General features: G+C 41.5%; 1 protein-coding gene across 1 annotated transcript in view; it reads left to right on the forward strand.

Moving 5' to 3' along the window:
- The window catches only part of CAMK4 (calcium/calmodulin dependent protein kinase IV), a 178565-nt gene that overhangs the window by 150423 nt on the left and 11701 nt on the right, over positions 1 to 16441 (forward strand). Inside the window, exons 6-7 of the mRNA XM_075019447.1 lie at positions 9023 to 9113; positions 11071 to 11145. Of these exons, the coding sequence (XP_074875548.1) occupies positions 9023 to 9113; positions 11071 to 11145 (166 nt within the window). The remainder of the gene's footprint in view (positions 1 to 9022; positions 9114 to 11070; positions 11146 to 16441) is intronic.

A 16441-nucleotide genomic window follows, 5' to 3' on the forward strand; every position in this document is an offset into this window, starting at 1 on the left:
TGGTTTAACCCCAGCCAGCAGCTGAGCACCACGCAGCTGCTTACTCACTCCTCTCCAGTGGGATGGGGAAGAGAATCAGAAGAGTAAAAGTGAGAAAACTCGTGGGCTGAGATAAAGACAGTTTAATAGGTAAAGCAAAAGCCATGCACGCAAGCAAGGCAAAACAAGGAATTCATTCACCACTTCCCACCGGCAGGCAGGTGTTCAGCCATCTCCAGGAAAGCAGGGCTCCATCACACGTAACGGTTACTTGAGAAGACAAACACCATCACTCTGAATGTCCCCCCCCCTTCCTTCTTCTTTCCCCAGCTTTACATGCTGAGCATGACGTCCTATTGTACAGGATATCTCTGTGGTTAGTTGGGGTCAGCTGTCCCGGCCGTGTCCCCTCCCAACTTCTTGTGCCCCCCCAGCCTGCTCGCTGGTGGGGTGGGGGGAGAAGCAGAAAAGGTCTGGACTCTGTGTGAGCACTGCTCAGCAGTAACGAAAACAGCCCTGTATTATCAACACTGTTCTCAGCACAAATCCAAAACATAGCCTCTACTAGCTACTATGAAGAAAATCAACTCTGCCCCAGCCCAAACCAGCACACTTCTGCAACACTTCCCAAAACAATCTCTGTGTTTCCAAAATAATTTCAATTATTGTTTTCTGTTTTGTAAAAAAAAAAATAATTCTAGCCCTAAATAAATTGTTTAAACTGTAAGCAACCAACTCAGATATTTGCACTTTTCCATAATTAGCAGTTATCAAACTATACAACTCCCAAAGCTGAAGTATACAGGATTTCAGGTCCTGTTCTGCATTCCAAGTTATGTGCTGCCTGAGAGATAAATGGAAGCACAGAAACGGGCTGCTTGTAGTAGCTGTATTACTGTGCTTTTAAATAAAGCCTGAATCAGCTGAAGTAGTGGAATTTTACATGGACTTTAGTGGGGACAGCACAGTCTCAACAACAGATTGTTATGTATTCCTATTCCTGTTTTGCACTTTTCACTCAGATATCTAAAACACAGCTTACGTGTCACAACAGTTTCAAAGATGTGGAACCTGAGGTGCAGAGGAACTGCATCATTTGCCCTAGGCTAAGACTACAGTAGCCCCAAGTCACATATCGTATCCTCGTATCAGTCTGTAATTTTTGTGCAATTATTGGATGTGTGAATTATAAATTGGCTGATACATGCAGAAGATTATAACAGAGCATGTGTGCTCAATAATGATGAAAGCCACGTGTCTTGTTTTCAGAAGTGTACACCAATGTGGAGTGACTAAGTGTACATTTTGAATGATACATATTTGTCTCTCTGTACTCTGTAAGATCTGTGCTGAATGATTATTTTAAACACAAATTATATGGAGACTGGCTTTGACTTTCTACATATATAAGGTGAGCTCACTCACCTTCCTAGGAACAGAAAATAGGAATGTATATTTTTCTCTTTATCCTGTTACATTATTAAAAGTTTATTTAAACTTTCTCTTAACTGCAATAGAAACTTTATCAATTAATTACATCTCTATCAAACAGTATTTAGCTGTAATCAAACTAAATTACTGTGCAGTAGCTTTCATTATGCATTGACACACTTTTGTAATGGCTACAGAAAGAGCTTATTTACAAGTCTAGACATTCTTGAAAGGGGAGAAAAAACCATGCTCTTTTCAGTTTCTGAAGGATGTAGTGACTGCATTTATAGCTGAAGCTGTCCAGTACTGAATTGGTATGTATGGCTTTTGTTCTCCCTTCAGGACCTTACAGGCTTGATTTTGTAATAGATTCAACATGCAAGTCCTAAATATATTCTGCAGAGTAATAAAACTGGTAGAAATTTTCCTTCTGAAAACCTGAACGAATCTGGTATTCATGAATGTGGCAGTCATATTATAGGTGTCCTGGACAGAAATTCATATAATGAAACCAGTGTCCCAGCCACATCAGACCACAGGTTTCTGCCCACAGCTAAACCAATGCGCACAGGAAACCATCATGTTAAAGAGGAGAAAAAGGAGCACTAGGTCCTTGATCCAGAGCATTTCCACAGCAGTGGCTGTTCAGCACTAACCTGAGAGGTTAGTGTGTGCAACCTTACAAAGCAGCACTGCCCAGAGGGGCAAGTGTGAGCTGGCTCTGAACAAGAGGCGCAGGTGGAGCTCCCTTCACCGTCGCTTTGGTTGTCTAATGAAGCTTTACAAGTGAGCTGGGTTCATACACAGCAGGAGGGTCTGTAAGCCAGATCAAGGGCTAGTGGACAGGCCAGGTTCACAAAGCAGTTATGGCATATGCGCAACAGTAATAATCGTGAGGACACTCACTGCTGCCAGAGCTGTCCCTGCTGTACAGCCTCTGTTCATTGCAACACTGGAGATCATGTTCAGAGTTGGGATCCAGTTGACATCAAAATCTCCTGGTTAATGAGGAGACATGAAACCCAAAGGCTGTGCAGCTCACAATCACTCTCACAAGTGGAAACAAAGATATTTTAGGACTTTTCCCTTACTTGCTGACAGAAGGGAACTTGCAGCACTGCCAGCAGTGGCCCTGTGCCTGCCAGAGAGAGTGCAGGACCCTGGGAGCATAGCAATGTGGTCAGGGGTCAGCCAGTTTCTCACCAGTCCACTTGAATGAAGGTTGGTGCTCAGCAACAGCACACCCTGGAGTTAAACACAGGCACGAAGTATACAGAAAGCAGAAAACAGGTCAGGCTGTTTAAGCCTGAGTTGGAAGAATAGCAGGAGTTCGAAGGCTAAAGTCAGAAAGGCTGGTGCAGAAAATGAAATTCATCTAGCGTGACATAAGAAGGGTAGCAAAATCAATCATCCTTATAGAAAGAAACTCAGGTGAAGGAGTCCTATTGAAAGATGTCTAGGAGAAGGCAACAGTGGTTTTGTCTTTTTTTTTTTTTTTTTTCACTAGTTTTTGGGAAAAGTTCAGCTATAAGTAGATGCCTAGCACATTTAACAGCAGTACCTGAACAGTAAAATGTGAGCCTAGAGTAAGAAAAGACTAAGAAAGTATTCCAATCATTTAGATCTTTTTTTTAATTGGTTGCACCCAGTGACCTTCATAGCACAATCTTTAAAGATCAAGCTATTTAAGTCTGAAACAGTTTTAACAGGTAACACTCACTTCTGATGGAGGCTGGGCAGAGAAGCAGATGTATATAGTACTCACTTCAAGAGGGAGGAGGGAGGAATTATAGACCAACTGCCATAACTCCACTCCCCAGAAAAAAAATGTGCAGTAAATAATGAAGCAAAGGAATATGAGGCACCTGGGAGATAAGAAAGCAGGGAGGTCACCAGTGAGACAAGTTTTTGTCAAGATCAAGTCATGCCAAATCAGTCTCATTTTTTCTCAAGTAGGGTAAGAGGCATTGTTAGTAGGAGAGGAACAGAAGGTATCATGCATACTTGACATGAGTAAAGCTTTTGGTACTTGTCTCACCTGACAGTCTTACAATAAATGAGGGAAACATGGTCACGATGACATGATTTTTAGCTGGATGGAGACTGGTTGTCTGTAGTGAGAGAATGTCTATCAGTGTATCTAAATATCAGGAGTGGAGGTTCAGGAAAAATCTTTGGTCTGTTTTTTAGTGTTTTTGTTGACAACGTCAGATCATAGAATAGATGGTACACTTTTTTGGTCAACATAAAATTGGGAAAAACTACAAGTATGTTGGAGAGTAGGATTAGAACATGAAACAACTTTGGTAAAACTCAATGTCCTTTCTGTACTGTCAAGGACAAAGTTGTACATGAATAGTCAACAGTAAAAACATGGGAGTGGGAACAAAACAGAAATGACCTGAAGGTTACACTGGATCAAAAGGCAAACAGGAGTGTGATATGTTGCAAAAAAGGCGAATAGTTTTATGAATACATCCTGTAAAATTTGTCAGGCCACAACTGGAATACATTTTTGCATTTTCAACACATTGATGCAAGTCGATACAGCCAGAGGACAGCAACAAGAATGAGCACAGGTCTAGAAAAGATGGTCTGTAAGAAAGAGTGAGGAAACTGAAGTCCTTTAGTCTTAGAGAGAAGAATGTTTGTGTACCTGGTAACAAGTACTCAAAAGGCTGTTGCAAAAAAGGGAATAATCTCCTTTCTGCCTTTACGGTATATAAGAAACAAAGTCATGGGCTTCATCTGCCCCTGTGAAGATCCAGGTAAGTCACAGGGAAGTACTTTCTAACGGTCAAGATAGCACAGCCCTGTAATAAATTGCTTGGGGAAATTGTGGAGTCTCTAGTATCAGAGGTCTTTAAGCATAAATTGGGCAAACAACTGTTGTAGATATAATTGATGCTCCCAAGGAGTATAGAGAGGAGTAGATGGTTCAGGGTCATTTCAGCCCTACTTTTCTACAGTTCTGTGTAATAGTACCATAAATAAAATTAAGGAAAAGGCCTAGAGTTTTAAGCAGTCTTCATTTGTCCTTTTGTCATAAAATCTTTCAAGTTAGATAGGAAACTGAATTATTAAAGGATAAAACAAAGAGCAAAAGGAACTCTCACACAGGACTTAGAAAGAAGCTTAAAAAAAAAAAAAAAGAGAAAAAAAGTCCTTCTGCTGCAGTCACAATTAGAGTCACAGCAACTGTTCAGTCATGAGTTGCTGTTGTGTACCACAGGAATAAAGGCCAAGATGAAGGCTGCCTTTATTTTAACCAGTAAGTCTTTCAGAAAAGGGCCTGTATATTATTAGACCTAGTGTCATGCTGAGTCTGTCCTCAATGTTTATTGAAGAGTAATAAGAGTATCATACTCAATTTTGCTAGAATACCTTCCTCCCAGATTATCTGAGATGCTCTACACTAATACCGCAGTACCCCAGGGTGTGCCTGAAGCACAGGGGATTCATTCGCCTGGCCTAGTTACATCTCATTGGCCAAAGCAATTGAAAATTTATTTGCACTTAAGTTCACTGATTTATTACAGACTGCTCAGGATCTCTAGTGTTTCCATTTTACTTTTTCTTGTTCATTCTCTTTTGCTAAATGGCATAGGCATATTTTGCTGTTCAAAAAAAAAGTAAAATCAGAGGAGAATGTACATGAGAAAGCATAATTTCTCTTCCTCGTGCCATTGGCAGCTACTCGGATGAAACTTCTCTGCAAGGTGAAGACTTTTTCCACAAGGTCTTCTTCCATGGGTCTTGCTGTGAGATCCTGTGGAGGCCTCTCTTCCATCTACATCTCATCAGGCCAGATGAAGTACTGTCATTCTACAAGTAAATCTTACAGTTTAGTACATAGAAGTTACAGGACATAACTAAAGCTAAATATATCTATGTAATGTTGCCATGGAAATATAGGATTGTGATGTAAATAATATTTTCTGTATCCACCTTATTTTGCTAACACAAATTAGCAAACCTCCAATCAGAGAATGACCATGCTTTTATTTTCTTTTAGTGGCTGGTATTGTCTATTGAAAATCAGAAGAAAGTGAAAACAGGGCATTTTAGCTACTATAAGAGTATCATCTCATGATCACATTTTATGTGCATGCTATTTTAAACTGTTGTACAGCACTGTACATCTAAAAACTCTTCATCCATCCAGATAATTCAAATGATTTTCAAGTCTCACCCGTATCTTATAAGTGGGGAACGTAATTCAGCAATGCCTAGATTGTGAAGTGAGTCAGTACACAGCTCTGGCTTAATACCTGGCCCCATATCTTCTCATTTAATTACATCATTTAGTCATTAAGAGACATAGCATACAAATAGTACAGCACAGGCTATCTACTTTACAATGAGAGCATGCAATGCCCAAAGCTGTACTCCAAACTGAACTTATGCTGCAGAGGCACTGCCTGCAAAGGAACATAACACTTATTAAAATCAATATGTGAGAAATAAAGTAAGGTACAATCAAAATAGAGTGTATGTAAATTGAAATAAGTGTTATACAAAGTGTATTATCCTAGTTTAACTAAATCCATTTCTAAATCAAGATAGTTTAACTCAGAATACTGTTCACGTTTATACAAGACAATGTAATTACCAGGTAGTCTTCAATACCAGGAGCTATTATGCTACATGGGGAGCAGAGCTGTTGGGACTGGTGAAAATTTGCAAACAAGTCCCTGGGTATTTACCAAGTAAGAGAGCAATGCTGAAAATGGACACAGTCTTGGAAGGTCCCATTCATAGCAGGTTGTGGAGCAGGAGACATGCTCAGTGAATGACAGGTGGCTCAGGTTGGATAACAGGAGGTCACTGCGTGTGTTGGAGACCTTTAGTAACAAGGCTGTTTGGAAGCAGGTACCTTTTACAGAAGTCCAGCCAGGAGTCTCTCCCCTCAGAGGGCTGGGGATCCACAAGGCTAGCTGGTACTTCTGTGTGGCTGAAGAATGGGACTTCTGCATCAGTAAAAACACTGGGGGGTGGGGGGGTGGAGAGGAGTGTCCGTTTTGCCCTTTTGTCTGTAAGTTCACAACAAAACTATTGGCCCCATTGGCCAACGTCAACAAAACTTGACAGGAGGCTAGGTCTTGAAGATACGAGATGCCGACAGTAGGTCTGTTAAACCCATGACCTGGCAGCTTGAGGCAGCCCCAGCAGCATGCATGGCTGGTCCAAGCACCACAGGCATCATCTTGCGCACAAATATGAAGTCAAGCAAGAGAAACAGCGGGAGAGAGAGGACAGGGCAGCAGGGACTGAGATTAGGAATTGTAGTGACTGTGACAGGTTCTATGTGGACTGCAGGGAGAGGTCAGAGGAGGTACTATGGGTGGGCAGGAATTCTGGGCTAGGATGCTGGGGAGATAAGGGAGAGGGTAGGAGTAGCTGCAGGTGTTGTGAGGAGGGGACACAAGAGAGACCTCAGACTATTGCAGTGGCAGTCTTTGAAAGACATGGGCTAGGTTATTGAGGCAATTCACATTTGTTGGGCATGCGCATTCTGCAAGTTTTCTGCAAATGGCGGGCTGGGTAAAGGAGGGAAATTTTCCTACATGGGTTCTTATGAGTTTGTAATAAAAAAGAATTCACGCTGCAAGTTCAATACAAATCTGTTAAAAAGTCAGTCAGTCATGAGGCGCAAGCATGGTTAGCAGATGTCGTTGGTTAGCTATATCTGAGGAGGAGCCCTGCGAGCCAGTCTCACTTTCCAACTTAAAAGGGAGGAAAAGTTGAACAGCTTCTTCCAAAGTTATTCCCAAAATTCCCTCCCACAAAAATGCAGTTCTGGGAAGAGGAGAAAATTTCTATGTTTTCAGCCTCACACCATAGAATATTTTTAAGATTATGGGCATGTATAAAAAAGGACCTGCTAAAAGACTGCAGACTTGGCTGGAACATTTCTCTGCACAAATCTGGTCAAAGATTTTTTGTACAAATGAATCGGAAGTGTCTGCTTTCCACCGAGTGATTGTGAAATGTCTGATCTTTCTCACTCTTACAGTCAGCTAAACCGATTTGCAGCACATGAACACAGATCAGTTCAGACATCTCTTTCTGTCCACTCCAACTTGATCACTTTTGGTGCAGTCCCTGTGTGCTGTTATTACCTCTGCATGTCAAGCTCATCAGTGCCATGCTGTAGGAGCATCTTTGCTACAGTTAATGTCTTCAGATAAAGATGTATTTTTATCCAGGGTGGACATGATTGTGTGCAGCCATGAAGATGTGACCACATTAAATGATGTAGCAGCGTGCAGTCCATCAGTTTCCTTATATTGTTGCGTGGTTTTACATTGGATAACTGATTAGCTATCTCATTGTAGAAAACACAGCTGGGACAAGCATTTAGATTTCACTGTGAAGTAAAGTAGATGAAAGTCTTTGGCTGATCTCCACAAGCCACGTCATGACAAATACTGCGAATTTAGGGTTTTAGAGAAAGTCAGCAGAAAACATTTATTGCACTGTAAGAAACACACACTTAAAAAGCACTCAGTGCCACTAAAACAATGCCCAAGGAAAGAGTAATGTATTCTTACTTAACGTTACTTAATCACTGGCAACTTATACAAACTAAAATTCCAATGAGATACACAGTCAAGAATTCATCTCAGACGCTAACTCAAATGCACACTGTAGCTGTGCTTTCTAGATGAATATTCAATCATTTGTCATTTGCTGTATAACAGTGCACACACACTGTTTTTTGTAATAGTGAAAACACAGCTGCAATAGATGCTACTAAAATGTAGATCAGGAGACTTTTAAATAAGATAATGTGAATCTACCCTTAAGCATCTTTCTTCCAAGGCTTCAGAGGTTTCTGCTGAATGTTTTATCAACAAGAAATACAGAACTAGTTTCACTAGTTCATCTTTTTTTATCTACCAGTATACTATATATTTTTCCTATGTCCATTTATAGCAGTGTAAGAGGCAGCCATATATTCCAGAAATTCTTCTTTCTGTTAGTGCAAGGCAGGAACAGCATCTTTAAAGGAATTCAGTGGTGAGTGAGTTCACATGTACTGCATGTGTTTTGGCAAGACAGATGGATTTTTGAGACTGTGCAACTGGGTGATTTTAAAACCCTTGAGAAGTCTGCTCCAGGGACCCCAAGGATTTTGTAGTTGGCCCAGGACACATACTGTATCCTTTCTACTCAAAGGTGTCTGTTTAATAGTTTAATAATTGTATCAACATTTTCTTATCTCTCAGAATGTTATAATGTGCAGAAACTACCTTCCTCTGAGCCAGACTTCAGTATCTCAACATCTATTAGATTACTTTCTAGAAACTACTGCTTTATTTAAAAAGTCAATAATAGTTTCTGAGATGTTTTTCTTCTCAAATGGACATGATGCTATCTTTGCCTTCCCAAATTTTAGTTTCCTCTTCAGATTACAATATGCATCCCAGGATCCTGTGCTGAGCAGGTTTGCAGAAAAAAAGCTGCTGAAAATTAGTTAAGTGGCTCTGTGTCACACACATAGCAGATTATTAATCTGCTGCTATAGATTATTAGGAAGATGTTAACTCATGCTTGACCATAGCATCTTACTCTTATTTAAATGTTTTGACTTTCTCTGTTTTTCTAGTACCTGCACGCAAATGGGATTGTGCATCGTGACTTGAAGCCAGAAAATCTACTCTATGCAACGCCAGCACCGGATGCACCTCTAAAAATCGGTAAGCAGCATTAAATGTATGCTTCCTTAGTTCCTTTGTAGGAGTAAGAAGTGCTAACTGATGTTTAGAGTATATACATCTCACCACCACTTTATTCGAAGCTAATGCTTATACTCAAATGAACAGCATGTTACTTCTTCAGCAGCACAGCTGTGCATGGTGTTTTTAAAACCAATACAAAAGTAGATGCTTGCTTAGAGAATTCATAGCCAAAATTGTGCAGAACTTGGCAGAGAATAAAGCGCTCAGGAGGAACAAGAAGGATCATGAGATCAGCATACAGTTGCGTGCACCACTCCTGTGCCCGTTTGTTGTTTTTTTTGTTAAACTAGTATTTTAAGAGGAAAGATTCATTGGCATGAAAATACAAATGTGCAGATAAGTGGTAGAAAGCAAACTGAGCAAGGCTGACTTCTGTTTTGACAGCAGATTTGGGGGATAAGAAGTGATCTTCTCAAAGAGCATAAGGAAGCTATCTGAAGCACGGTCAGCACCATGGGGGGATGAGGAGGGACAAGGGGAGACCAGGCTTTCCTGAACAGGGATGTATTGTGCCAGTTCTGTTGGGGATGGCAGCTGCTTGCAAAGGGCATGACCTCCAAAAATGCTGGGTATGCCCAGTTTTTGCTTGAGCAAAGAGGAGCTCTGTGCAATGCTCCTGAGCCGTATGTGACCAGTTTGGAGATACCATCTTGTGCTCCCTTACCAGGGAGCGTGGGAGTGTGGGAGCATGTAAGGAGTGAGTGTTGCCACAGTCATCAGGACAGTGTTCATCATGGGTTCCAGGAGCCAGATTTCCATGAACTAGTCTCAAGCAATTTAATATAAATTTCTAGGGAAGTCTTGCATCTCAGGATGATTGTATCTTAATTTACGTTTTGTCCTAGTTCCTGTCTTTCCTGGAAAGGCTCTAAACAGCTGCCCCATAATAGTTTAATGCAGCACCCAGTGGCCTTGATTTGACAGCCAGAGTGGTGCAGGGTCATCTGAAGCATTTTTCTAAATGCTGTGATTATTCATCTTCTGGTTAAGATTATTGCCTTTTTTACATTGAGATCTGATTTACAATAAGTGGCAGTGTTTATAAAAGTATATTTCTGTTTAGAGAAATAATAATAATACAGAAATTATAGCCATTTAAGGACAAGTGAAACCTAACTGCGCATTTCTAGAATAATATATGAACTATTTTTATCCTGATCTTGAGTCAAAATATTCCCTTTTATATTCACTGTAACAAACCAAAAATATTTCTATTTTGCATTTTTTAAGGCCAGACTGTCATCACCTAGACTGAAATTTGAAGAAGCTCAGTTTATTCTCAGCAAAAGCTAAAATAGTTGTGAAGACTTCAGGTTTTATGTCTTTTATAAAATGAGTCATGCAAGTACGACGTGTAACGTCATGAAGGCTTTTGCTGTCTGAGTAGTAATTCAGGGTGGAAACACTGCAAAAAGGATGATCAGTACTTCTTCTGGCGCAACCTCCATGCCCCTAGAAGCCCTCTATCAAAATACTGCTGGGATTTTTCCTTGCAGGGATTACGTACTCTGACCCTTATCCAAGAAATCACTGATGCACAATTTTTTAACCCAGAATTGTTCTGTTAATTTTATTGGATTACTTACAGAGTGGAAGCTGAATATATACCTAAAATGCATTTTTGGATCACTGCTTGTATGCCCTTAGGCATCCCATTGTATTGGCTTTGTGCAATCTTCAGGATAAAATACGAGCTACGTTTCTGTCAAGCAAGAGCCAGGAATACTCATTTGTATGGACAAATTTTGTGTTTGGATTGCAGTCTGGCTGCATTCTTTAAATTGATCCTCATCTCTGGAAAGGACAGTACTGTTCATTTAATGTATAAGTGTTCATTTAATTATATATACAATGTGAAAACAAAGTGATTTTACAAGGAAGTAAGAACACTTATATTCCTAAACAATCTTAACAGCTGACTTTGGACTTTCCAAGATTGTGGAAGATCAGGTGACCATGAAGACAGTTTGTGGAACTCCAGGATACTGTGGTATGCTGTTTTTTTATTTACAGTATGCTGCACTTAATGTGAGGTTGTTACATTTTCTCTTTCCAAGGTGAAATGCTTCTTCCTGAAGTAAAAATTCAGAAAACCTCTAAAAAGCAGAAATAAAAAACTAAAATTCAGAACCACCACTGGGTTAAATTTTTCTAAACTCATATTCTTTAGCACTGAAGCTTAATAATCAAAACATATGTCATTGAGCAAGTTCATTACTTGCATGGAAATAAGTTCAACCATCATAAAAATGCTGAAATTACTAAAATAATACTGGAGAGGCATCAGCAGAAATTTGGACTACAAAAGGCATAATGGAAAACACTAAAAATTTATAGAGGTCATAACAATTATGAATCTTTGAATATTGCTTACACTGAATTTATCTTAATTTTTTTTAATGTAGAGGAAATCAAATTATTCCTTAAGAGTAGGGTCATAAATTAATCCCCTAAACCCAAAATGTTTCAGCAAATATATGGTTTTAAATGCAGGCTTCACTCAGACCATTCTGGTCCATGCCGGAATGGTACCCAAATAACATAACTATGAGTGCAACATCAAAGAGCGCTTTGTGGCAGATCTTGTCAACTGGGGTGACTGGTGTAGATCTAGTCATCTCTTTCAGCATTAAAAAGGCTTTGGCAGTTTCAACTAATCCTTTTTTCTCCTACACAAAATAAGAATGAAATCATAGGTTTGCTTCAGTTTTACCAAGAGAGTGAGAGTCAGCATGAACTGCTGCTTACCAAAACGACTAATTTGCCTGTGCATTCACAATACATCAACAAGCATGAGTTTATGGATGACTTCAAAGCAAACATCTAACTCATTAGCTTAGCACTGTATTACACAAGGATGGTAATTTTAATTCCTTTAGTAATTTAGAACTTAGGAAATTATATACTTAATGATGTTGGGGTTTTATTTTTCAGTTGATGGCCTTTAAGGACACTTTCTACTTGTTTAACTATGGAAGATGTGCACAACGTTTAGAAACTGTGTTTTGTCTCAGTTGCTCTGTTCTTACATGTTTCTGTTTTTTCCAAAATCACAGCTAGTTCATGCTTCTTAGTCTTGTAGCTTTTAATAATATAAGACATCTAATCTGAATGCAAGAAAACCAACACTGATACTTCAAATTAAAATAAATTTCTGTAGGATCACAGTTAGGTAAAAATATGTTTACTCAGTGTCATATGGGAGAGTGAGGTTTCAATAAGCAAGTGAAAAAACATAGTACTGGTAACAGTCCATGAATAATTAGGAATGTGGGGTTTTTTCTCCACTGCTCTGGGGAGAAAATAAGTGGGGCAGAGAGTGGACACTACAATTGCCATATGCATAACGTCTGGCAAACGATGCCATAGCTGTGCTATATGTCAGATACCAGTAATCCAAAGAGGATATAACTAAAACTCACCCCCCCTCAAAATGCAAAATCTAAAAGCAGAGTTCAAGCACATAACCTGCCACAGCAGGGAGAAAGCAAGCATAAAACTGATCTTGGAAAAAAATAATTAAAAAGATGCTGCTAAGCCCCAGCGGCCATTCCCTCGTGGGGACAGAGCATTGTGCTCTGCCTGCGGGGCTGCAGCAGGAGCTGGTCCTGCTGCCGGTGGGGACGTGCTCAGCCTGGCCGTCCCCTGCGCACCGCAGACTTTTCTTGAGCAGCAGCATCCCCAGGTCAGAGGGGACGGCAGGGGCCTGCAGGATGGTCTGTTGCTGTGGAGACCCTCCGGCCTGCCTGTGGGTGGGTGGTCTGCAGAACAGGGCAGGATGCTCGTGGGTTTTGGCTGGGTTTCCCGTGGTGGTGCCGAGCTGTGCGAGGCCGAGCAGCCAGCAGCTGGACGGAGCCTCGCTGACTGCCTGGCAGCTTTCAGCAGGGCATCCCGTGCTTGCTGCCAGGTTCCCAGAAGAGCACCCTCGTGCACAGCTTCGGTGTCAGAGCAGGGACAGTTAGGTCCTGGAGACGTGCAGAAGCTCACCTGGAGTCCCGGAACCAGTAAATGACCCAGAAATGAATCCTCCCATGCCAGAACATGGAAAAGAAGGAGCCCTTATGGCAAAAGAGGATTGCAGCCCTTCGTTGCAAGGCACTTCCATGTCAGCAAACCAGCTTATGGCCAGGGAGGCTGGTGATCTTGTTTACACCTGGGCAAGCCTGCTGGGCTTCCCATGGTAGATGCTTACCTCCAGAAACCAATGTGATCTTGTGGAGGAATCTATTTCCACCATTCTTGCTGAACTCTAGATCCTGAATGGGCTCCTACAAGAGACTGCAAGTTGCTAGCAGTGTGCTGGGTGGTAAGCATCTCAGGTAGTTTTGGACAGAGCTGAGCCAAGCCATGTGGAAACTAAAGATCTGGCATTTGCTTTTGTAACTGTAGAAGCAAAGGAAAGAGGACATTGGAAAAGACCAAAAGATTACTCTGTTACCTTGTAGCACAGCTGATAATGCAATTCAGGTGACATGTCTGTCACCTTGTACGGCATTCTCTGCGAAGCACATACAGGTGCCAAGTATGCTTTAGAGTAGCACTGAATTCCACTCTGCTTAGTTTTGTAAAACTGTCCTTCACATTATGGCTATTAACGTTCTGGTTGTCTTTTTTTGTGACAGGTACACTACAAATGCCATAAAACTGTAGTTGGTATTTAGCCCTTTTTATGCCTTTCTTTGTATAGCATAAAAATAGGATAAGGCTGATTCCTACAGAAGAGCTCTCAGAGTAGGGATGACTTGGTGGGGACGGTTGAGGCTGAATGTCTGTACTGGGAAAAGAAAGGAGCTTTGTGCCTACAGACATGAACCTGCAATCCTTGCTTTACAACCAGAGTTAACTGACCATGCAGAATTCCTTGTGCCTGGAAAATATTCAAGCATTACTTTCCAGCAGTGGAGGAAACCCAGGAGGAATACTGTTGAAATGCCAAATTAAACCATGAATAGTTGATAGTCACAGGCTGCTGACTCCCACATCCTGCCCACCCAGCGATCAGCAGCTTCTCTAGAAAGGACACAGCAACAAAAACACATACTGGAGTCTGGATACTTTGGCGTCAAGACCTACCAATCTACAGTCCCTGGGATGTGCAAAGTGATGCAGAGGACTGAAAGCAAGAAGATGGTCACAAAGAACTCAACTTGCTAATATATTCTGCTTTCAGTGAACTTAACAAGAAGGGCATAAGTGGTGTCTGACAGTAGCACATAAAAATAAGCCAGTGCAGAGCAGTGATTCATGATCAGTCTGTTACAGCCAACTTCTAAACTAACAGCAATGTATCAGTCAAATCCATTCACCAAAAGCAAACTCCTGGAAATATTAAAAAATTATATTTACAAGATGTATAACTGTGTAATCACAGTCCAGATAGCAAGGCAGACCTGTGTATACAAATCTTTGGTCTGCTTTGTAGCCATTTTACAATACTGAGGTGGAAGGAGGAGAAAAGCGAAAGGGCAGAAAGTGTTTTCTGCCCTTATCCTGAGCAAGAAGACGTCCCAAGAAGCATCCTGTTCTCTAGAAGAGGAAGCGTATTGGCCATTAAACAGAAAAACCGTCCTATTTACTTCAGAACCCCCCACATGGCATTAACAAACATGGCAGGGAGAACGGTGGTTAACATCTCTTTTCTTGGTCTGTCTCCATCTCTTTCTCTGAGGCCATTGGCTGCTTTGCATGTAGGCTGTCCTGTTAGCTACGGATTGACCTGAGTTGAAATCAGTTGGGACCTAGTGTCCCTTCTCAAAACCAGCCCTTCTCTGTTCATCTGTTTAGCAGAAGAATAAGAAGACAGGGAAAGTCTGCACTTAGACTGGCAAGTTTTTTCCCAGCTGCCAGCTGTACAAGTGGTATGGAGCAAACTTAGTGATTAATGTCCTTTGCCTGCTATATTAATGCTTTGTGAAAATGCTTCATGTGTTCCATGCATAGTAAATCCTTCAGGTAACTTGAAAAAGTCTGAGACAGCTGCCTGGAGGCCATTAGGGAGTTGTGCATACTCTGATTAAAATCATGCCATGTTGCTGCCCATTCCTTGGGAGAGCTAGCTGCCCCGATGGAGACCTTGCACAGGCTGGGAACAAAGCAGGAGCATGCCAGCAGCCTCGGTCAGTCTGGATGAGCAACCAAAGCTTCAAGCTCAGCAGGGACCTATCATACATTTTGGGAAGCCCCAGCCCTCCTTGGCCCTGCTGCTCATGACTGTGAAAGTGTAATTCAAGAGGGCAAAGAGATGCATAAGTATGTGCTGCAGCATTGATGGGCATAGGTGCAGCAAGACCACTGTGCCCTAGAAATGTGGCAGCCATCCCATGTGCATCTTAGAACCAGTGGGCTCAGGGGCTTTGCTGCCATGCCATATATCTGATGGATATTAATACAGATACAATGGTTGCTGAGAAGAAGGGCTACTGATATGTGGACGCGTGGCTTAGCAGTGTCTTTTTAATTATTTTTTCCAGATTATTTGGGTACTTTTGTCTGTGGCCAAAAGGTGAGGGAAGGAAGGGTCTTGCCTCCCCCAGTATCAGGCACTTCCATTTCCTTCTCTGGAGACGTGGCATTTTCATCCTGCCACCTCAGGAGCTTTGCCCAGGGAGGTTTGCCCAGTCAGAGGCAAACCTTGAGGATGCGCGGAGCTACAGGGCCTGGGGGGCACAGGGGACAAGTGTACTTGAGGTAGGCACATCACGGTTTGAGTGTGGAGCCATGCACATTTTTAGTTACACACAGCAGCAACAGACACTGTCTGGGGGATGTGGCAGTCTGCTCAGCTTTCCTTGAGGTGTGTCTGTCAAGCTGCTTGAGCAGAGATTAGCTCTTCACCATTGCAGAGCCAGAGTCCCCCAAGACTACCTGGCCTTTCCACCTGCTCTGCACTGCAGCAAAAGCAATTGCCTGAAATGGTCTTGTCTTTCCTTACAATTAAAACAGAACACCAAAAATAAAGCCCAAATAAAGTACCAAGTAAATAAGTAAAATACTGAAGCAAAAGTAGCACCTCATTTGTCACACTGCAGCCCCAGTGCTGCTGTAGCTTTCTGTGGTTCCTTTCACAAATCTAAAAAGCAATTTGAAACCAAAGTCCACTTTTCATTTTATTCTAGCTGTGCTTGGACATGATTTATGTTACTATATACTCAGTGAAGGGAATCATTTGCCTAATTAAGCACTTAAAGGAACAGGCCCTAACTTTTTAAGACACCTACGAGTGTGCATGGAGCTTAAATTGACTTTGTGACCGTTATTTCTACATTCAACTTTCATCTTATTGACAA

This window comes from Buteo buteo, chromosome Z (genome assembly GCF_964188355.1).
Source record: "Buteo buteo chromosome Z, bButBut1.hap1.1, whole genome shotgun sequence".
Classification (NCBI taxonomy): domain Eukaryota; kingdom Metazoa; phylum Chordata; class Aves; order Accipitriformes; family Accipitridae; genus Buteo; species Buteo buteo.